Consider the following 19,251-nt stretch of genomic DNA (forward strand, 5'->3'; position numbering starts at 1 on the left):
ACACAGCGGGACATTCCTCCTCCTGCCAGGCTGGCTCCGTGTTGCCACACTCAGGTTTTGCCTCCCACGTGTCCCTGCACCGTGGTTGGTTTTGTTCCCATCCTCAGTGCAGGCCCCAGTAGGGTGGGGCCTGTCCAGCCTTTGCCTTGTCCTGTGGGAGAGTGTCCCTCGTCTGCTCCTCACCTGCCTCAAGCAAGGAGGTGCCCACACAAGTTCTCCTGGGCCTGTGTCAGGTCGGGGCGTCCTTGGCGGCCCACCGTCCGCTGGCTGGCGACGGGTAGGTGCACTGACCTCGTCCTGAACGCTCAGGCTGCCCTCTCGGGCCAGAGTTTATTCAGGGGCAGCAGGGTCAAGGGACAGGGCAGGGCTGCAGAAGCTCAGCGTGTCCTGAGACCCGGAGCCTGGCCAGCAGGGGGTCTGCCAGGGCCTCATCTGGTGGTCTGTGGGTCACTGGTGACAGACTCCGGGAGGGTGACACAATCCTAGGAGAGAGGACTCTTGCTGTGACGCTGTGGGAGGTGGGGGCTGGGCTGCAGCAGTGCCGGGTTCCTCCCCATGGGCTCCTGCCACCTGTCCCCACCCAAGGGGCTCCTACTGCATTGAAGAGGACGTTGTCAAAGCTGGGTGTCGCGGCCTCCCTGTCTCTCCAGAAGGGGCAGCCTCCCCTCTTCCGGAGCCAGCGCTGGCCCCCGAGTCCCAGCAGCACCAGGAGCATGAGGAGAAGGAGGGCGCCGCCAACCGCGGCTGGCACGGGCGTGGCCATGTGCCCTGTGGGTGGTGGGACACATGAACCCTGGGACTGGAGCCCTCCACAGTCGCCCCCACATCCTGGGCTGGGGCTGCCTGGTCCTCTTGGCACCTGCTGGTTCCCAGGGTTCAGCCCTTTAAAAGAGGGCGTGTGGGCTGTGCCCACACCAGGCTGCAGGATGAAGCTGTCTGCAGACTGGGGTCCCAGCCCCAGGCAAGACAAGACACCCCTTTCCTCACAAAGTGACAGCAGCCACCGACTGTACTGGGTGTGGGCACAGGGAGAGCCCCGGCTGCAGCCAGGCACGGTAGGCCCGAAGGGGGTGCCCCAGGGGCAGAGGAGCAGGGTGGGGAGGCCCAGGTCCCTGGTCTTGGTGGCTCCCCTGGCTTCCTGGGCAGCTGCCAGGGCCATGAGCCCGGCAGACCCAGCACAGGCTGTCCGGCCTGGGCCCTCCCGAGCAGCCCAGTGGCAGCCCTGTGCTCACCCTGGCCGGGCGCAGGCTGCTGGCAACGGCGCCCAGCCCAGTACTCGATGTCGTCCAGGGCGATGGGCCCCAGGGCAGGCTGGCCACTCAGAGTGGCCTCAAACACAATCTGCAGGGAAGGAATGGCCGTGAGGGCCCAGGGGAGATGGAGGCCCCGCCTGCCGGCCCGCAGGGCCACCAGCCTCACCTGGAACTCCTCTGCACTGGCCACCTCGACCTGGGCCTCCAGCCACTGGTGCCGCCGGTGCCCGCCCTGGCGCCACACGGCCAGCTGGCCCTGTGTGCCGGCCAGCAGCACCCTCAGCTCCCCCTTGTCTGAGAGCAGGACCAGACGGGTCAGGCCTCAGGTGCCTGGGAGGCACCTGCATGCCTGACCAGGTACGAGGGGGCTACCCCCGACCACTGCCCCAGACCCCGGCTCTGCCCAATGCCCAGGTGCCCACTGGCCAGCCGGACTCACAGAAGCGCTCGGGGAAGCCCATGTGGTACCAGAAGCGGAGGCAGGAAGCCCGGGTGGCTGGCAGAGGCTCACTGCGCAGCCAGGCTGCCTGGCCGCCCGGGCCCAGCACACCGGTCTCGAAGAAGGCAAAGTGGCCTGGGAACGGGGGACAGTGAGGTGCCCAGTGGGCAGGGTGAGGCCAGTTGCCCCGAGGGGGCCCAACCAGGTTGGGGTGCCCCAGGGTGGGCAGTGGGAAGCAGAGTGGCTGTGCATGGCCTCGGGGCCCACCTTCCCCAGCTCAGCCCCCGGATCCAGCAGGTGCATACCTGCCTCCGTGCCCAGGGTGTGGTCCACGGCGGGGTGGGGGTAGGGGGAAGGTGTGGCACCGCTGCTCCAGTCCCAGCTGTACCCCCCTAGGCCGGGCCAGGCCAGGTGGCTCCAGCCACACAGGCCAGACTCAAAGTCACAGGAACCTGCAAGGAACCAGCCGGTGACTGGCGCTGCCCAAGCCCTGGGCCCCCCTGCCAGGGAGGAGCCAGGCCAAGGCGAGATCTGCTGAGCCCAGAGGCCACGGCAGGGCTCCCACCTGGCTGGGGGCAGGGCCCGTCCTGGAGGAACAGGTCATCCAGGGCCACGTAAGAGGCCTCCACACCTGCGGCCACAGCCTCAAACACCACCTGGTGGGGCAAGACAGGGCATTCTCGGCCTGGGCTGGGCAGCCTTCCAGGGCTGAGGAGGAGGGGCTGCCCAGGGCCCAGGCACTCACCCTCCAGGCCCGCCTGGCCTGCACATCCACGCTGCCCAGGCGCCAGGCGGCCCCTCCGTGGGCACTGATGCTGAGCACTGGGTGCCTCCCGCCCTCCTCCACGTGGACCCGCAGGGTGCCTGCCGTGCCGGGGCCAGCCCAGGTCAGCAGCAGTGGGGCAGCAATGCCCACACAGCCTCAGCCCGGACCCCATGGCTACCCACCCTGACACCGGGCACGAGGCCTGTGGGGACACCAGGCCGAACCTCCCTGAGCCCGGGACTGTGGACAACCTCACCGGGGCTGCGCAGGCTCAGGTGGTACCAGAAGGTCAGGCAGGCGGGCTGGGCCAGGGGCCTGTACTCCTCTGAGGTCAGCGAGGCCACATGGCCCTGGGGCAGCGCGTTCGGGCTCAAGTCCACCACCATGTAATGTCCTGGGGGCGCCAGTGTCAGCCTGCCAGCCCCTGGCTGGCCCCCGGCCCCCTGTCCCTGCTGGGCCCCAGTACCTCGGGCCGTTTCCGTGGTGTGGTCTGTCCGGGGGCCGCAGGCGGCCTGGCCCGAGGCATTGGTCTGGCGCTTCCACAGACCCGGGCCTCCGGCGGAGAAGCCACAGGCCGAGTCCTCGAAGGAGCAACGCTTGGGGGCCCAGCAGGGGCCAGGCCGCACGGCCACGTCGTCCAGGCCCATGGAACCGCGGTATCCATCCCGGAGGCCCTCGAACAGCAGCTGGGGGCAGAAGGTGTCTGTTAGCAAGGGGCCCTGCCCCCCGGCCCCCGCCCCGGGGCTCCAGGCCTCACTTGGTAGTGGGTGCGGGAGCTAGGCTGGTGGTAGAGGGTGGCCCAGGCCTCCTGCCAGCGGTTGCCGTGGGTGCCTGACCGCGACCACAGGGCCGTGTCCTCCTCCCCTTCCCGTCTCACGGCCAGACGCAGCGTCCCTAAAGGGAGGCAGGGTTTGAGGGGACCAGCGCGAACTCCTGACCCTCCCCAGGCCTCAATGGGCACCAGGCAGGGGGCCCCAGCCCCCCCACTCACCAATCTGGGGCCCGTGGAGTTGGTACCAGAAGCTGAGGCATTCCACAGGGGCTGCTGGCACCTGGGGCCTGGAGAGCAGGTGGGCGCCACGGCCCCGAGCTGGGGGGTCTGTGGGGTCCAGGAGCATGAAGTGGCCTGTAGGGGACATACGGTGACTGCAGAGATGCCCCAGGTCCAAGAGCACTCCTGGGTCTGAGTGGCCCTTGGCCTGGGGCCCCCACCCTACCTTGGCCAGTGGTGTGGTCGTACCCAGGGCCATGGCTCTGGACCCGGTGCCAGTGCACGTCCGTGAGGTGGCCTGTGTACCAGCTGCACATGTCCCGCTCAAAGTTGCAGGAGACCTCTGGGGGGGCAGGGGTGTCAGCAAGCCCAGCCCCGCTGCCCGCCCCCCACCCCCCTGAGCCCTGAGAAGGTGCAGGCTCAAGGGGTCCCTCGAGGTGGTCCAGGAGCCCCCCTAGTGGGGCAGGAGGGACCTCTGTCTCTCTCGGTGGTGGCCGTGGGGCTGCAGTTCCTCAAGGTCACGTTGTCCACCCCAGCCCCCTGCTGACCAGGGCCATCCAAGTCCACCAGACCCACCAACTCCAGCTGTGCGGGGGGATGAGGGACAGGACTGTTAAGTCAGGGCTAGCTCCGGCAGACCCCCATCCGGCTGCCCTCCTTACCCGGAAAGGCCGGTGGCGTGCCCCCAGAAGGGTCTTGTCCATCTTCCAGCCCCCGGCGCTGCTGCCTGGGGCCTGCCACACCAGCTCCCGGGAGCTGCCATCCACCACGACCAGCACTAGGAAGCCTGGCCGAGGGTGTCACCGTGGGTCAGCCAACCTTGGCCCCTCCCGCAACAGGGAGCCCCAGGTGGCTGGGTGGGGAATGGGGCTACTGTACCTCGGGGCTGGCTCTGCAAGTAGTAAGCCAGGTGGAGTTCACAGCCGGGACCAGAAGGGCCCAGGGCGGGACTGAGGACCCGAGCCTCAGGCCTCAGCTGCCCCCAGGCCCTCTGCAGAGACAGGAAGCGCCCTAGGGGTAGCGCAGGCCACTCAGAGCCCCGATTCCAAAGCAGCAGAGCCCGGATCCCTCCCTCCAGGTGTGCCCGGGCAGGTGGGCCCCGGCGGCCCTGGCCGGGGCTTAGGCCTCACCTACAGCAGCCTCCGGGGCAGAGAGCTGCCACTGCAGCCGCCCCACGCTGGCATCCTCCCAGCCCCCAGCCGTGGGGGACTCGAAGTCTGTGGTTCCTGGAACGGCATCTGGTGCTCAACGGCCAGGACCCCAGCCTGCCCCAGCACAAGCCCTCCCGGCCCGCAATGGCCCTTACCACAGTCCTGCTCGTCCTCGGCGCCCGCACATTGCTGCTGGAAGTCACACAGCTGCTCTGGGGGCACACACAGGTCTCCACAGGAGAGATGCCCCGGACTGCAGAAACTCTGGGGCCACAGGCTGGATGGCGGGGTCTCAGGGGCTGGGGCCCAGGGTGCAGGAGGCAGCATCTGCAGGACGGCTGGCTCTGCAGGCCAGAACCAGGTCAGCTAGCGTGGCGACTGAGCTTCCCGGGCAGAATGGGCCAGGGGCTCAGGCAGGCTCACCCGGGACGGGGTTACAGCGGTCAGACAGGATGAGGTCGTCCAGGGCCACGACGCCTCCTGGGCCTGTCTGCCCAGCCAGGAGGATCTGAGGGCACAGGAGGTTCAGGGGGTACCCCAGCACCTCTCTGTCCCCCCTGGGGCCTCTGCCCCAAAGCCTCTTCCATCCACACACAGCTGGTGTTTTGTGGGCTCCCTGGACCCCACTGTCCTCCTGTCCCCAGTGTGTCCGGTCAGCCTCACCTGGAAAGGGTGGGCGCTCTGGATGTCAACCCGGTCTCGGACCCAGGCAGCCCCCAGGTCCCCACAGTGTCTCCGCAGCAGGATAGGGGCCGGCGGGGCGCTGGGCTGGAGCGTCTGCAGGAACAGCTGGAGGCAGCTGGCCTCAGACCCGTGCAGGTAACGGTAGAAGATCAGCTGGGGAGGGACAGTTGCTGGTCAGGGGGCCACGCACCAGGCAGCCAGGATGGGAGAGCCGGTGTGCCCCGCCTGTCTCACCGAGCAGTTGTGGGGGCTGGAGGCCTGGAACTTGGGGCTGGAGAGGACAGCGGGGGTGCCGGGCTCAGCCAAGGAGACCAGAAAGGAGCCTGGGGAGAGGGCAGGTGTGGGCCAGGGCCGCCGGGCGGTGGCCAGATGGATGGGCGGGGCCGGGTCCTCCCTGGCCTCACCCTTTGCGCTGTTGCGGCTGTGGTCTCGTCGCGGCCAGGCAGGGTGCTCGGGACTGCCGGCGCTGCGGTTCCTGGCCCAGCCCTCCGAGTGGTGCCACGGGCCCAGGCCTGTCTCAAAGTCAGTGGCCGTGTGGTGGCCTAGGGTGGGAGGCGAGGCTGTTCAGGCCACCCAGCAGGGCCTCCGCAGCTGATGGCCCAGCGAGGGGGACACTGGTTGCCACACCCCAGAAGGACCACGTACGGTACACCCTATGGGACGAGCCCTTGCCCAGAGGCCAGGTCTCCCCGTCTCACCGCAGGTGAGTGGGTCCTCGTCAGACAGGTCCCCGCAGTTGTCTTCTCCGTCGCACAGCTGGTGGGGCTCTATGCAGGCCTTATTCTGGCAGTGGTGGTACCCCGGGGGGCAGCTGGCTTGGGGGGCTAGGGTGCGGGAGGGTTAGCCTTTCAGCCTGGACCAAGACCCCTGGCATTGGGGGTGAGGCCTAAGCGCGTCTGGGCGAGGGTGGGCAGGGGGGTCCCGTGAGCCCGTGGCCCTCCTGGGTGGGTGAGTGGCCCGGGGCCTTACTGGGCAGCCCACAGCCCCAGAACTCCAGGTCGTCCAAGCCCACAGCACCCCTGTGGGTGGCATTCCGGGTGGCAGAGAAGGTCACCTGAAGAGAGCAGGGGTCCTTAGGACCTGTGTCAGGGCCCAGCCCCCCACTCCGCTCCCCACCCAGACCCCCGACTCACTCGGAAGTCGCCTCGGATGCGGCCGGTGGCCACTGCCAGCTCCTGCCAGCCGGGGCCCCAGGGCCCTGAGCTGCGCCACAGGGTCAGCGTCTCTACGCCGTGAGTCAGCTGCAGCCGCAGCTCAGCCACATCTGTCATGGGGGGCCCTGGGCAGCTGCAGCCCCGCCCCTCCCTGCCATGCCCGCCCACTCCCTCCCCCCGGGCACCCCACCCGCGGGTCCTGGGGGCCCGGCCGCACCTCCAGAGGCCAAGTGGTACCAGAGCCGCAGCTCACAGGTGGGGGCCGCCTCGCGCAGGACGGGCGAGCGCAGGACCGCGGTGGACGCCTCCTTCCCTTGGTGTGTCCCGACAGCCAGATACCAGCCTGGCCCGGGGTGAGAGGTCAGGCAGTGGGGCAGGAAGCGGGGGTGGCAGGAAGTGGTGCGCGTGCAGACTTGCCCCAGCCTCACCCAGGTCGGTGCCCAGCGTGTGGTCTGAGCGAGGCCCAGGACCTTCCAAGGCAGCCCCTGCCCGGTCTCGGAGCCAGCGGTAGCCTGAGGTGCTGATGTCCAGCCAGCCGCAGGGGTCGTGCTCAAAGTCGCAGGTGAAGGGTGTGCCTAGGGTGGGCAAGGCCCCATGGTGACCTGGGAGAGTGGGTGGTCAGGGGTGCTGTCCTGAGCGCTGGCCCTGCCCACCCCTGTCTGGCCCCAGCTCACCGCACTGGGTCTCGTCTGAGCAGTCTCCGCAGTCACACACGAAGTTGCACACAGCCTCGCTGGGGCTCCTGCAGTGGTTGGGGACCCAGGCCCAGCCCGGGAACCCTGCTGCTGGCAGAGCGACAGCCAGGTGGCCTGGAGGCAGGTGACCAGCCATCCCCCTTGGCCCAGAACTGTCCAGTTTTAGCCCTGGAAGTTCCATGTCCAATCCAGGACACTTGGCACCGTACTTTGGGACTCAGGCTCAGGAGGTGGGACAGGGAGGGCCTGGGGACCCACAGAGAGCCGCCATCCAGGCTCCGCGTCAGGACAGGGCAGGTGCATCCCCAGGTCTCCACCCCATAGAGGCTGCGAGTCAGGATGGGGGGAAGGGTGTGGGCACACCGGGGAAGGGAACAGGAGCCCACAGTGCCAGCAAGGAGCCGGAGGGGCTGTGAGGACAGTGCCCCCAGAGGGATGCATCGAAAGGGGGCCCAGGCCTCTGCCACTCCACCCAGTCCAAGGGTGGCAGACAGGCCCCAGGGAGCTGGCCCCCTCGTCTCGGGCCAGGGAGAGAATTCTGGCCCCTCCCTAGCTAGGCCATCCCCAGGACCACATGGCTTGTCCCGGGTCCCCCCATGCCCCTGTTACAGGCCCCTCAGGGCAGTACCTTGCACCCCTCCTTCCCTGGGGGGCTCAGGCATCACCCCAGTGTCCGTCACCACCACCCAGACAGCAGGCTCAGAACCCAGGGCCCCCATCCTGCCACAGCAGCGGGACCAGACAACTCACCCACAAGCAGGACCAGGCTGGGCAGGAGGTGGCTGGGCAGACTCATGGTCAGGCCTGATGGAGCGAGGCCAGGGGTTGCCAGGCTGGGCAGCCTGGTGGGGACTTTGTCCAGTTATCAGCCTACGGGGGCCCCACAAGCCGACTCTGCTTTAACTGGAGGGTTTCAGTCCCTTCTGAACCTGCGGCCCCTCGGCCAGCCCCACCCAGTGCTGACGGTGCTGCAAGTCTGGCCGTAAACGCGCCCCAGGAGGGGGCCCCTGGCCCTGGCTCAGCTCCCTCCTGCCCGGCTCCTGCAGACCGAAGGCCAGACCCCAGCCGTCACACCCACCTGCCATGCCCTGCCCGGTGGAGGCTCCCACTGGAACAGGGAGGGGCCCAGGCACCCTAAGAGGACTCTGCGGTGGCGTAGGGGTGGCAGGGGCCGCCAGGGCCTCTCTCACTGTGCCGCTGGCCCCACCCCAGTGCTGGCCAAGGAGGCAGAGACTCAACGCATCCCAGCAGCAGCAAGCGGCCGTCCAGTGGGGGCCGCGAGCCTGCCCTGCTGGTCACACAGTCTGGGGACATCATCCCCTCCCACACCTGTCCTGAGCAGCCAGGTGCTGAGTGGTGCCAGGCACAGGGCCCCTGTGAACCTAGAAACTTCCAGTCATCACGGAACCAACGTAGAGTTGGGGCTGGGCACTTCAAAGGTGCAAAGAGTGTGGCATTTGGAACCAGGCTCTGCTTGTGACTTGCCCCTTGCCCTGAGGAGCTTGTCTCACCTGAGCCCTAGTTTCCTGGTCTGTAGACATGGTCACAACAGCACCTGCCAGGAGTGGCCAACTGGAGGACCCAGCGGGCTAAAAAAGTCCTGCACAACTGCCGGTGACGGGCACCCATGGGGACAAATGTGCCCCACCCCCGCCATCACCGTCCAAGTGGCACTGTGTGGAGAGCTCCCCAGGGCAGGGGCCAAGCCCACACCCTACCCACAGCCCAGCCTGGACAGGTCACTGGCGCCCTACTCTGCAGAGAACCCTGGGATGGGCTCAAGGAAGGGGGCACTGGTGGGCACCCCAGGCCTTGGCAGCCCAAGGGACCAGGCACTGACTCCTTGCGCAAGGGCTTGTTGGGCCTCCACCCAGATGTCCCTGGGAACAGCAGCCGAGCTCAGGTCAGGGGCCATCAGGCCATAAATGGGGCAGTGACCCCTTTATCAGACCCCAAAGGGCTGAGTGTGCACTGCCATTCCTGAGGGCCTCCGGGGTGGAGCTGGGGGGGCGCTGCTGCTCCCGTGCTCTCCCACCCCCCTGCTTTAGTCAGGGTACAGGACAGCCCTGCCCAGCTGGGGACCTGGGGCAGGGACACCAAGACACAGAGTCTGAAGACTGGCAACCACAGCAATGCTTTTAATTCCCATGGGCCAGGCTGGTCTGTCTCAGAGGCCTGGCAGGATGGCACATCACCAGGGGGTGAAGAAGGAAAGGGCAAGGCCAGCCCCTCAGGAAGGATCTGGCAAGGCCAGAGTTCCGACTTTGCTGCTGGAGGTGGCAGGCCTTGGGCTGGGGGACCTCAGTAGCCATCATCGGCCCAGGTGACCTCATAGTCAGGGTACTTGGCTTTGATCTTCTCAGTCGAGACAGAGTGCTGGGCACGGCCGTAGCCCTGGAGAGAGAAGATGGTCTCTAGCATCGCCTGGCCCTTCCACCTCTGCCCTGGCACTGGGCATGAATGGTCAGCAGTGACACCAGGAGCAGGTGTGGGAGGGGACAGGCAGAGCCTGGGTGCCCCAGGGCAGAGCCAAACCCACTGCCTCGACTACCCTCGGGGAGCTCTCCTGGGGAGAGGTGGCCCGTACAGGTGAGCAGACCAAAGGTGGGGGCTGTGTGAGGGCCAGCGTGTATCTGCTAGTGGCTTCTGTGAAGATAGAGCAGGGACTCTGAACCCCCCTGAGGACAGGAGAGCCTGGCCAGGTCTCTGGGGTGGGCAGAGGACTTGGCTGCAGTGTCTGGGGGCCTCCCCCTGACCCCTGGTGGCATGTGGTATGTGTGATACCATCAGGCCCTTGAGGGAAGGTTCGGCTGCCCAGACTCTGGACTGGCGCCTCGGCAAGGCCTGGCAGGGGCTGCAGGCTCACCATGGAGTATCCGTACACGTGGATCTTCTTGTCCTGGCTCTGGTGGGAGATGCGCCCGCCGCCCAGGCACTCACAGTCATAGCCCTGCTTCTGCATCTCGCCCGACACTTTGTCGTAGATGTCCGCTGGAGTGGGGAGGACGGCCTCAGAACGTGCCCCGGCCGCCCCTAGGAGGCCCAGGGACTCCCATCCGTCTGCCAGCCCAGCTCTGGGCAGCCCCTTCCCCAGTGGAGACGAAGCCCCCAGGCTGGGGCAGGGATAAAGGAGAGAAGGACACGCTGTGCCGGCGCAGGGACTGGGAGAGAGCAGTCGGGCAGGGGCACGACCCTCCCACCAGGACCTCGAGTTCTCTGGGCGAGCCAGACTGACCACTGGGCGCGCTCGGGCTCGGGCGCAGGACACGGCCGTTGGGCTCGTGGCCCCGCCCCTGGCAGGCAGGCTTCCCGCCGCGCCCCGGCCCCTGGCAGGCACATCCCGCCCCCTGGCAGGCAGGCCGTGTCCCCACGCGTCCCAGGCAGGCAGGCCCGCCCCCTGGTCGGCAGCCCCGCCCCCTAGTCGGCAGGCCCCGCCCTCACCGTGGTACTCGGCCCACTTGTACCCGCGCACGATCTCCTTGCTTTCCGCAGCCGGGGTGCCGGAGGGCGGCGCCGACTGGACCCGAATCAGCACGTACTTGAAGACACCATCGGAGTCGATGTCTACATCAGGAATCTGGGCGAGGCTCGCCGCCGCCATGTTCCTTGGAGCGCGCCAGGCCCCGCGGTCCCGGCGGCCCCTTCCCTCGCCCGACCGGGGCTGCTGGGACAGTGCGAAAGGCGGCTCGGGAGAGCCGCGGCCAATCCCGCGGGGGCATGCTGCCCGAGGCCCGGAGCTCCAGCCAATCGTGCCGCCGCCCGGGGCACGGATTGGCCAATCGCAACCCGGTTCCTTGCAGCCTTGGACACACCGGCCTCGCTTAAAGGGAAGGTGGACCCGGGAATGGGCGATGATTAAATCCAGCCGACGGAAAAGTTCCTCTCCAGTGGGGCCGGGTGGCAGGCATCTTGGGAGCAGGGCAGTTAGGTGGCCCGCGAAGCCCATTGATGCGCGCGGGCCCCGACCTCCTCCCGTACGCTCAGTCCGAAGGTCCCCTCCTCTCGGCCCCGCTGCCGTCCGAAGGCCCCTCCCACCCCTCCCCTGTCCCCGCCGTCCGAAGGTCCCCCCACCCCTCCCCTATCCCTGCCGTCCGAAGTCCTCCTCCCCTCGGCCCCCCGCCGTCCGAAGGCCCACCCCACCCCTCCCCTGTCCCCGCCGTCCGAATGCCCCCTGCCCCCAGGCCCCCGCCGTCCGAAGACCCCTCCCCTCCCCGCTCGGAGGTCCCCCTCTCCGCAATCCGAAATCCTCCTTCCCACCCCGCTCCCCCAACACAAGAAGGCAGCAGCTACATTCAAGTTCTATTTTACTTGGTTCGGAAGCGCTCGCCCACTGGAAATATTCCTGTCCAGGGGCTTTCCAGGCCGGCCTTTAGGCGTGGGACCGAATGCGGAGGCCCCGGGGCGGGGGAGCGCGGCGGCCAGACTCCGGGGGCCGCGAAGGCGGGTGGGACAAGCGGGATACTGGGCCGGTGCGCAGGCGTGTCTGGGGCGAGAGCAGGGGGGGAGGCGGGGTTCACAATTTCTCTGACTTGGCGCCCCGTCTCAGCTCTGGAGGAGGGCTGGGGACCCGGGGAGGGCCTTTCGCAGCGCCTGGCGTCCCCCCCGTCACTCGCCCCTCCAGGGAGCCCCGGGCGTGGACCAGGGCGCACCTGCAGGCCGCAGGGCGCGGCCAGAGCCGGCGTGCGGGAACTTCGGTGCAGTTAAAGAATCTGAGTCTCGGGACAGATCCCGACCCCCTCGGGTGGGCTTTCGCGCTGACGCACTAGCTCGCCCCGCACCTGCTGTCAGCACGCTTTCCCCGCCGGCTCCCAGCTGGGGGCTGTCCCGTGGCCCTTCCTGCTCCAGCGGGTAGGAGCCCCTTCCGCTAAGGTCTCCGCGGTCCCCTCCCAGCTGGCCCGCCCTCTGCACGGGTTTCCCGCCTCCCTGTGACGTTAGAGCCTGCGGGGCTGTTTGCATCCTCTCTCCGCCCTGGCAGCTGCCTACGGCCATCCTGTGGGGCGTGGGCGGGCACCCCACTTGTCGCGTAGCCTGGCCTAGCCAGCACCCCCACTCATCATATGCTCTGCTTCGTCTGCCCAGGTCTCCCGCCCTTCTGGCTCGGTGGCTTGCACCTTGGCCTGAAGACCTCCGATTATCCTCTGGCTGCTTTCCCCAACTGTCCCTGCAGGGCCCAAACCAGGGAGGCTGGAGGAGGGGACGGCAGGGCGGTACTGACAGTGTGCGGACTGGACCGCGCACCGCCCGCCCTGCCCACCGCCTCTCTGGGACGCACCGCGGCTTTCTGGCTCAGGACACACGCACGGAGGCCGACCAGGGTGCCCCTCAGAGAGGACAGGCCTCTGAGCAGCTGGCACCCCAGACCACAGGAGGCGGGGTCGGGCGTGTTTAAAGTGACGAGACTAGGCTTTGGTTAACACCGGCTCCTGGACGCAGCGGAACCGGGTTGAGGAGGCTCAAGCGCGAGCTTCGCGGGACCCGATCTGTGCGGGTGGGGTCTGTGCAGTAGCGACCCCTCCGCGCGAAGGCAGAGCTGGGCGGTCCTCAGGCCCACCCCGCCTCCCAGCGGGGAGCACCGAGGGCAAGGACCGGCCTGGGGGTCCTCGAGGGGGAGCTGGAGGAGGGAGGGGTCCGAGGGCAGAGGCGCTGTTGGGGGTGGGGAAGGCAGAGGAGGAGCCTTTAGGGAACCCCCTGGGGTGCGGGAGAGGGACCGAGTGCCTGGAGGGGACCTGGACGGAGCTTGAGGGGGCGGCTGGAGGAATTTGAGGCGGGGCTTAGGAGGAACGGGGGCGGGGCCCTGAGCAGGCTGGGCGGGGCCCGGGTTGAGCCTGGTCCGACCCGCGGCTCACATGATGTCGTCCAGCAGGTTGGCGCTGGCCACCCAGTCGAGCGCGCGCGGCTCGGAGGCAGCCATGATCATGCACATGAAGGGGCGGCCGGTGCGCCGGTCCGTGGGGTAGATGGTGGTGGGCGTGAAGCGCCGGTTGGCCTCGACGAACTCGCAGAGCTGCTCGTAGACGCGCGGGAACTCGTGGCGCAGGAAGACGCCGCGCAGCCGCAGCTCGCGCTGGATGTGGATGAAAGCCACCTCGCGAGCGCGCCGGCCCGCCTCGCCTTCCTGGTCCAGGCCGGCCGTGCCCGGCGGCGGCGTCAGGATCAGCGTCTCCATGTCTGGCTCACGGCCCCGCGCCGGGGGCGGATGCGCCGGGCTGCCGGCCGCCAGTGCCACCTTGGCGAACTTGCGCACCGTGGGCCCGGGGCTGCGCGGCGCGGGCGCAGGCCGGGCAGGGGCCCCTGGGGGCGCGGCGCCGGGACCCACGGCCACCGACACGCTGAGCAGGAAGCACTCGGCCGGCTCATAGAGGCGCCCAGCGGCCGCCAGCTCGCGCGCGTAGCTGCCCAGGGGCGCGGCGTGTGTGGCCAGCTCACGCAGTGACAGGTAGGTGGGCGACAGCAGCAGCCCTTCGAGGCCAAAGCGCAGGAAGTTGTCGGCTGAGCCCGGGCTCGGGAAGCCCAGGAAGAGCACCCCGCGGCCACGCGACAGGAAGCCGACGCGCGCGATGCGCGAGAAGGCGCGGTGCACCGGGCCGCTGTCGCGGCAGAACTGCAGCACGTGGCGGCACACGCTGCCCACGCGGCCGTACACGCAGCGCGCCTTGTGCGCGTCCCAGTCCTCGCGGCGGCACAGGCGCGAGCAGTAGTAGGTGTAGCAGCTGTGGCACGACTTGAAGTAGAGGCAGGCGTTGAACATGGTCTCGGTGCGCCGGCAGCGCGCGTTGGAGCACGTCATCAGGTCGTCCTCGTCCGCGCTGGGCTCCGGAGAAGCGTCGGCCGTCTCCCCCGCGCCCGCAGGCTCCTCGGCGCTGCCAGCCGAGGCGGGGGGCGAGCGCGGCGGTGCCAGCGAGGGGGCCCCGGGCCCCGCGGGCCGCGAGTCCAGCAGGCGGCGAAGCTGGTGGCCCAGGCCGTCGGTCACGGGCTCCGGGGCCTGGCCGGCCGGGGGCCGAGAGTCGATGACCAGGTCTGTGATGAGTTCGTCCAGCTGCTCCAGGCTACGCTGGCGGCCAGAGGTGGGGCCGGCGGGGGCCGCCGGGGGATGTGGCCGCGGGCGGCCCCCCGGCAGCTCCCAGCCCCTGGCGGTGGGTCGCTCAGCGGCGCGCAGGTCGTTGTCGGTGATGGTGATTTCGGGCGTGACGTACCAGTTGCGGCTCAGGCCCTCGCCTCCGCGGCCTTTTTCTGACAGCGACGTCTCGGACAGGGACAGCGCGGCGTAGCGTCTGGGCGAGGTGGACAGGTTCACGATGACCGGCGGGCGCCGGCCTTCTGGGGACGCGCCCCTCGGCTCCCGCACCTCGCGCCCCAGCAGGTTCTCGTAGCTGCGGCCGCGGCCCAGGGGGTCTTCCCGGCGCGGCCCGGGGGCCAGAATGTTGTCCCAAGAGCGCGAGTAGTGGCGGCTGTCGCTGGCCAGTCGGGGAGGGCTGGTACCGGTCCCGCCGTGCCATGAGGAGAGCAATGGGCCAGGGTCGTGGGGAGGAGCCAACTGCAGGGTGCGGTAAGGCCGCGGGCCCCAGTCAGCCCAGGACTGGCTGCTGCGCGGGTACGGGTAAGTCCGAGCCAGGGCGTCGCGCTCGTGGTACCGCCCGAAGTCCTCGGTATAAAAGGGACGGTTGGTGGGGTGAGCCCGCGGCTTCTCGTGGGCAAATGGGGCAAAGCGGGGCCCGCAAGGCAGGCCATAGGCTCGAGGTGCCTCCCCGTAGTAGGAGCGGGAGGGCGGTTCCTGGATCGGGAAGGTGCGAACTTCTTCTGCATAATAGCCGCCCCCACGTCTTGGGCTGGGCCCCAGGGGCTCCTCGGGCCGGTAGGGCCTGGGACAGTAGGCGTCGAAGGGAGGGCCGGGACTGGCTGTAAAGCCGCCTGAGTAGCCGTCAGCATCCTCGGTGTAGAAGAATTGGGTGGGGCCCGGAGGGGCGGTGAAGTGCAGAGGGCGGCGCTCCGCGTAGTCCCGGGGCCCTGGCAGAGGCCCGTCGCAGTACAGCGCTCGGGGGTCCACACAGTACGAGTCGCTAGGGGTGGGGGTGCGGGACAGCGCCACGTGGCGGGGCCCGGGCACCGTGAGGCCGTGGAGCTGCGGGGCAGCGCGGGCCCAGGGCACCGCCTCGGTGGGCCCGCAGGGCCGCGAGCCCCGAGCGGCGTGCTGCAGCACCGCGTCGTCCGGCTTGATGTCCAGGCGGCAGCGGACGTGGGGGGCGGGCCCAGGGGGTGCTGGTTCAGGCGGCGCGCAGCGGCCGGTGGCGGCGCACAGGGGCGCGATGCGGCCGGTGCCGCCCCGCTGCGGCTGCAGCTTGATGGGGTGCAGCTCGTTGGCGAGCGCGCGCAGCGCGGGGTACGCGGGCTCCCGGCGCGGCGATGCCTCGGCCCGCTTCTCGCGCTGCGCCTCTCGGCCTCGGCGCGGCAGCACCGGCGGCGAGGCGGGCGCGGGCGCCAGGCACGGGGGCGCGCGGGGCGCGCTCTTGGAGCGGGCGCGGCGCCGGGGCTCGCCGTCGCGGGGCCGGGCACGCGGCGCGGCGGGCTCCGCAGGCGGCGGCTCCGAGCGCGCCTCCATGGCCGGCCCGTCCAGCGCCTCCAGGAAGTCGAAGCTTCGGCAGTGGCGCTTGTTGAAAGGCGCGGGCGCGGCGGGCCGGGCCACCGCGGGCCGCTCACATGGCGGGCGCCTGGACGCGGGCCCCGGGGCCGCCACCTTGATGTCCTGGTACACGGTCGACACCAGCAGGTCCGGCGGGTCCGTGCGGGTCATCTTAAAAGAGGTCCTCAGGCTGGCGGCTCCAGCTCACTCGGCCTTGCGGGGCTTTTGCCCTGGAGGGAGACGTGGGTCAGGGCGGCCCCCTCCGCAGCCCAGGCCCCGCTACTCCCGCGCGCTGGCCCGGCTTACCTGGGGCGCAGCGGGCGGAGCAGCCCCTGCTGCCAGCCTTGGCCACGGCCTCGGGCGCTCGCTCCATGCCGGCGTCGGGAGCACCTGCGGGAGGAACCCAGCTGTGCAGCCGCCGGGCCTTCCCCTCCCCCAGCCTCTCCCGGGTGGCGGCGGCAGCGGGGGTTCCCGCGTTCCTGTCCCCTTGAGCCCTGCGGGGAGGTCCCGGGTCTCCCCCACGAGTCACGGCAGGGCCGGCTCCGGGGAGGGAGAAGGGTCCTAGCACCGCGCCCTCTGCCGTCCGCGGCTGGAGTGGCGGGGCGCTTTCGGGCCACATCCACAGACCTGCCTGCCGGGCCGGCTCCACCAGTCGCCGCAGACTGCGGCCCCTCGCCCCGGTGCCCACGGCACAGCGACCCCGCTGAGAGTGCATAGGCCGAGGGCGAGTCCCTGGGCCCTAGCCCCTCTGCACAAAGTGTTTGTCACAACTGTCCCACTGCTGGCCAGGCTGAGCACAGAGCCCCTCCCGCAGACCTGCAAGGGCGCTTGCACTCTGGAGAGTCCACTGCACTCAGCCCAGGTGTCAACTCCTAGTGTGGCCCAGGCCAGGGAAATGCCCCCAGATGCATACCTGGGCCGTAAAGCTCCCTTTCCTTTCCAGGTACCTCCTCCTACCCCAGCTATCTTGGGAAGCTTAAGACAAGGGCCGGAGAACACTTTTCCCCAGCTTTGCACAAGTGCCCAGGACAGCCTCTGGATGTGCATGCAGCCTGGGCGCCAGGCTCTGTGAGCCATGAGCTCATGGCGGCCCCTCTTCCCGGAGGCGTCAACCAGGCCAGGAAGCAGCTCCCCCCCCTCTGCTTCACAGCAAGGGCCCTCCCCGCTGTGGCTCTGCAAGGCTCCTTGGAAACCCATGGTTCTGCAGCCCCCACGCTGCAAGATGGGCCGGGGTTCAGATGTGGACCACTGGCACCTCTGTGGTCCCCAGAGTCTGGGTCCTGCCGGTTGGGGAGGTGGGTGGTGGCAATGGGCCCCATCCTTTTTGCACCCAGCACCTGGTCTGGGGGAGTCTGCCCCAAGGTGAGCTGGGGGCAAGAAAGGGGCTGGCCAGGCCCGTCACCTGGCAGGACCCCTAGTGGATGGGCCTCTCCGGATCTGGATGGGTCAACCCTCTATGTCCCAGGTGTACAACGGGCTTCCTGCAGGGTTGCTTTTCTGGGTCAGGCCGCTAAGTCCTGGTCCTTGTCCCCACCCCTGGCTCAGCCCCACCCAAGTCTCTACCCTGATGACAGGACCATCCACCCTCCTGCTCCTTCCATCCTAAGCTCAAGGCCAGGCCAGAGTCGGCCAGGATGGCAGGGTGTGAGGCTCCACCCCAGGAAGGTGACAGAGGCCTTGCTGTCAGTGACATCCCCTCCCCTTGGGGGTGGGGGTGAGGTCGGTCTCCTCCGGGGTCCTAGGCCTTCCGGAACCCACGTGGATGGCCGGGGGGCGCCCCCCCCCAGCCCGGCCTGAAGCGGCTCTTCCAGGGATCCGCGGTGCCGCCTGGGGGCGGGGACTCCTCATCCTCTCGGAGGACCCTAAGGCAGCCCCCGCCCGTGAGAACGACACGCTGGGCAGCTCTACCCCCACCCCTTACCTGGGTGCTGCTCTGCCGACTGTGCCAGGGTGGGCTGTGCCACCCCCACGCCTGCTCTTGTGTCCGCGGCGCCGCTGCGTCCCCGGCACCGGCAGAAGCTTCGAGGCAGCTGCGCTGGCCTGGCCGCTCAGTGCTGCCCCCAGTGGCAGCCAGGGGAGCCACATTTAAAGGGGCCGCGCCCGATAGGGGCTGTAGTGGGGCCGGAATATCGTGGTCCGCACTGGCTCTGATTTGGTGCTGTGAGGAGTGCGGGGTCCCTGCGGCATCCCCCGGCACTGATCTCTGGGTGTAAGCAGGGGACTCGTGCCCCAGGAGCAGCCTGGCAGGGCCCCGCCCCAGCCCCCAGGACACCTGCCTGAGCAGCTGGCAGCCTGGCAGGGCCTCAGAGGAGGGCCCTGAAGGAGCCCGGGCCCTGGCCTGGGGTGGGGAGGGCGCGGAGCTATCGGAATTCATCTCTCCCGCTAGGCTCAGGCAGGAGCAGATGGGCTACCCCCTGCCCCACTGGCCTCTCCCCAGGCCCTGTCCACTTCAGTGCCAGAGATGCCAAAATCGCGTCAGGTGCTTGGGGCCAGATGGCCTGAGTGGGGCCTGCAGACTCCTGTGTCCCCAGGAAACCAGCCCCTCTGGGGTGAAGCCAGCATGGGCTGTCACATGGGCTACTCATAACCTGCACAGAGACATCCTCACTCTAACCCTGCCAGCCCCTCCCCAAGGTGCTGAGCCTTGGCACCTTGGATCTGCCAGGGCTCCAAGCTTGGCAGAGGGGCAGGCTGTCACAGATGCCTTGCTCTGAAGGGTGAGACCTGCCCCCTTCTGCTTCCCGTTCAGTGCAGGGTCCACTGAGACCCTGACGCTGCAGCTCCCTGTGTGGTCCTGGGCAAGTTCACTTAATGTTGACCCACCCCACATCAGGGGACCCCAAAAGACAGCCCTGGGTGCACTGGCTGTGGATTGAAGGGTTTGGCCCCAGCACTTGCTCAGAGCTGTGCCAGCCCAGGGGCACAGAGCTCCCCAACACAGGAACCCCGGGGGAGACCTAGGTGGGAGGGGTGCCCAAGCCTTGGCCACCGCCAGGGCAGAGGGCCCAGCAACATCCCCCCCCCGTTCTCATGGCAACAGTGGCTGTGGGGGTGGTGGAGCTGGGCACTGCTGGTAGCTGGAGGGGCAGGGAGGGCCTGAGAAGTGCAAGGCTGCAGGCGGCTGCCCAGGAGGCCGGGAGGCCCCAGAGTGCAGACAAGTGCGTGGAAGGGCTGGGGGCCCCAGGTGTTCTGGGTGCAGCTGCCTGGCCCTGGCCTGGGTGCCCCCAGGGTGTGGCCATGCTGATTCACCCTGGACAGCACCCGACATGGGTACAGCGGACTGGCTGTTCGCTGAGTTGAGGAACCTGGGGTAGTGCTGCCGGGCCACCTCCTGCCGCAGAGGCAACTGCCCCTTGGGGAAAATGGCTTTGGCCTGAAGGGAGGGTGCTCAGGGCTTTCCTGCCAAACCACTGCACCCGGGCAAAGCGGACTGTGGGCTCATGCCCTGCAGGTGGCTCTGGAGCAGGCGCAGGGAGATGGACACACACACACACACACGCA

The 19,251-nt window shown here is 69.0% G+C and overlaps 3 protein-coding genes across 5 annotated transcripts; all 3 read right to left on the reverse strand.

The window, feature by feature from the left end:
- Positions 1–331: 331 nt before the first annotated feature.
- Positions 332–7,269, reverse strand: MAMDC4 (MAM domain containing 4). The gene is made up of 26 exons (XM_045563166.1): positions 7,113–7,269; positions 6,867–7,040; positions 6,656–6,781; positions 6,418–6,548; positions 6,254–6,338; positions 5,983–6,108; positions 5,689–5,826; positions 5,519–5,607; positions 5,264–5,437; positions 5,024–5,108; positions 4,756–4,944; positions 4,580–4,675; positions 4,329–4,460; positions 3,676–3,792; positions 3,450–3,584; positions 3,216–3,352; positions 2,925–3,144; positions 2,715–2,852; positions 2,438–2,556; positions 2,258–2,348; positions 1,998–2,144; positions 1,693–1,827; positions 1,420–1,547; positions 1,233–1,341; positions 596–768; positions 332–482 (listed from the first exon to the last, which is right to left on the reverse strand). The coding sequence occupies exons 1-26, from the start codon at positions 7,267–7,269 to the stop codon at positions 429–431; spliced, it is 3,405 nt and encodes a 1,134-aa protein (XP_045419122.1). The 3' UTR covers positions 332–428.
- A 1,979-nt stretch (positions 7,270–9,248) lies between these two features.
- On the reverse strand, positions 9,249–11,080 carry PHPT1 (phosphohistidine phosphatase 1). 2 transcript variants are annotated; one of them, XM_045562035.1, is made up of 3 exons: positions 10,575–10,818; positions 10,000–10,124; positions 9,249–9,527 (listed from the first exon to the last, which is right to left on the reverse strand). In XM_045562035.1, the coding sequence occupies exons 1-3, from the start codon at positions 10,732–10,734 to the stop codon at positions 9,435–9,437; spliced, it is 378 nt and encodes a 125-aa protein (XP_045417991.1). In that variant the 5' UTR covers positions 10,735–10,818; the 3' UTR covers positions 9,249–9,434. The 2 variants fall into 2 exon arrangements, with proteins under 2 accessions (XP_045417991.1, XP_045417992.1); XM_045562036.1 differs by lacking the exon at positions 9,249–9,527 and having other exon boundaries at positions 10,036–10,124; positions 10,598–11,080.
- A 340-nt stretch (positions 11,081–11,420) lies between these two features.
- Positions 11,421–15,921, reverse strand: AJM1 (apical junction component 1 homolog). 2 transcript variants are annotated; one of them, XM_045562032.1, is made up of 2 exons: positions 11,912–15,921; positions 11,421–11,616 (listed from the first exon to the last, which is right to left on the reverse strand). In XM_045562032.1, exon 1 carries the CDS (start codon positions 15,919–15,921, stop codon positions 12,976–12,978), a length of 2,946 nt encoding a protein of 981 aa, XP_045417988.1. In that variant the 3' UTR covers positions 11,421–11,616; positions 11,912–12,975. The 2 variants fall into 2 exon arrangements, with proteins under 2 accessions (XP_045417988.1, XP_045417987.1); XM_045562031.1 differs by having other exon boundaries at positions 11,783–15,921.
- Between the last annotated feature and the right edge of the window lie 3,330 nt (positions 15,922–19,251).

This window comes from Lemur catta, chromosome 10 (assembly GCF_020740605.2).
Source record: "Lemur catta isolate mLemCat1 chromosome 10, mLemCat1.pri, whole genome shotgun sequence".
Classification (NCBI taxonomy): domain Eukaryota; kingdom Metazoa; phylum Chordata; class Mammalia; order Primates; family Lemuridae; genus Lemur; species Lemur catta.

What these genes read in the sequence shown, in the direction of transcription:
- MAMDC4 (XM_045563166.1), bottom strand. Translation starts at nt 7,269, where the DNA reads ATGGCTGGTCACCTGCCTCCAGGCCACCTGGCTGTCGCTCTGCCAGCA. An exon ending in CAGCCGCAACAGCGCAAAGG is followed by an intron (nt 5,608 to 5,688) that starts GTGAGGCCAGGG and finishes CCCTCTCCCCAG; the next exon opens with GCTCCTTTCTGGTCTCCTTG. An exon ending in CGACCACACCACTGGCCAAG is followed by an intron (nt 3,585 to 3,675) that starts GTAGGGTGGGGG and finishes TGTCCCCTACAG; the next exon opens with GCCACTTCATGCTCCTGGAC.
- PHPT1 (XM_045562036.1), bottom strand. Translation starts at nt 11,079, where the DNA reads ATGGGCTTCGCGGGCCACCTAACTGCCCTGCTCCCAAGATGCCTGCCA. An exon ending in AGCAAGGAGATCGTGCGCGG is followed by an intron (nt 10,125 to 10,597) that starts GTACAAGTGGGC and finishes TCCCCACTCCAG; the next exon opens with CGGACATCTACGACAAAGTG.
- AJM1 (XM_045562032.1), bottom strand. Translation starts at nt 15,921, where the DNA reads ATGACCCGCACGGACCCGCCGGACCTGCTGGTGTCGACCGTGTACCAG.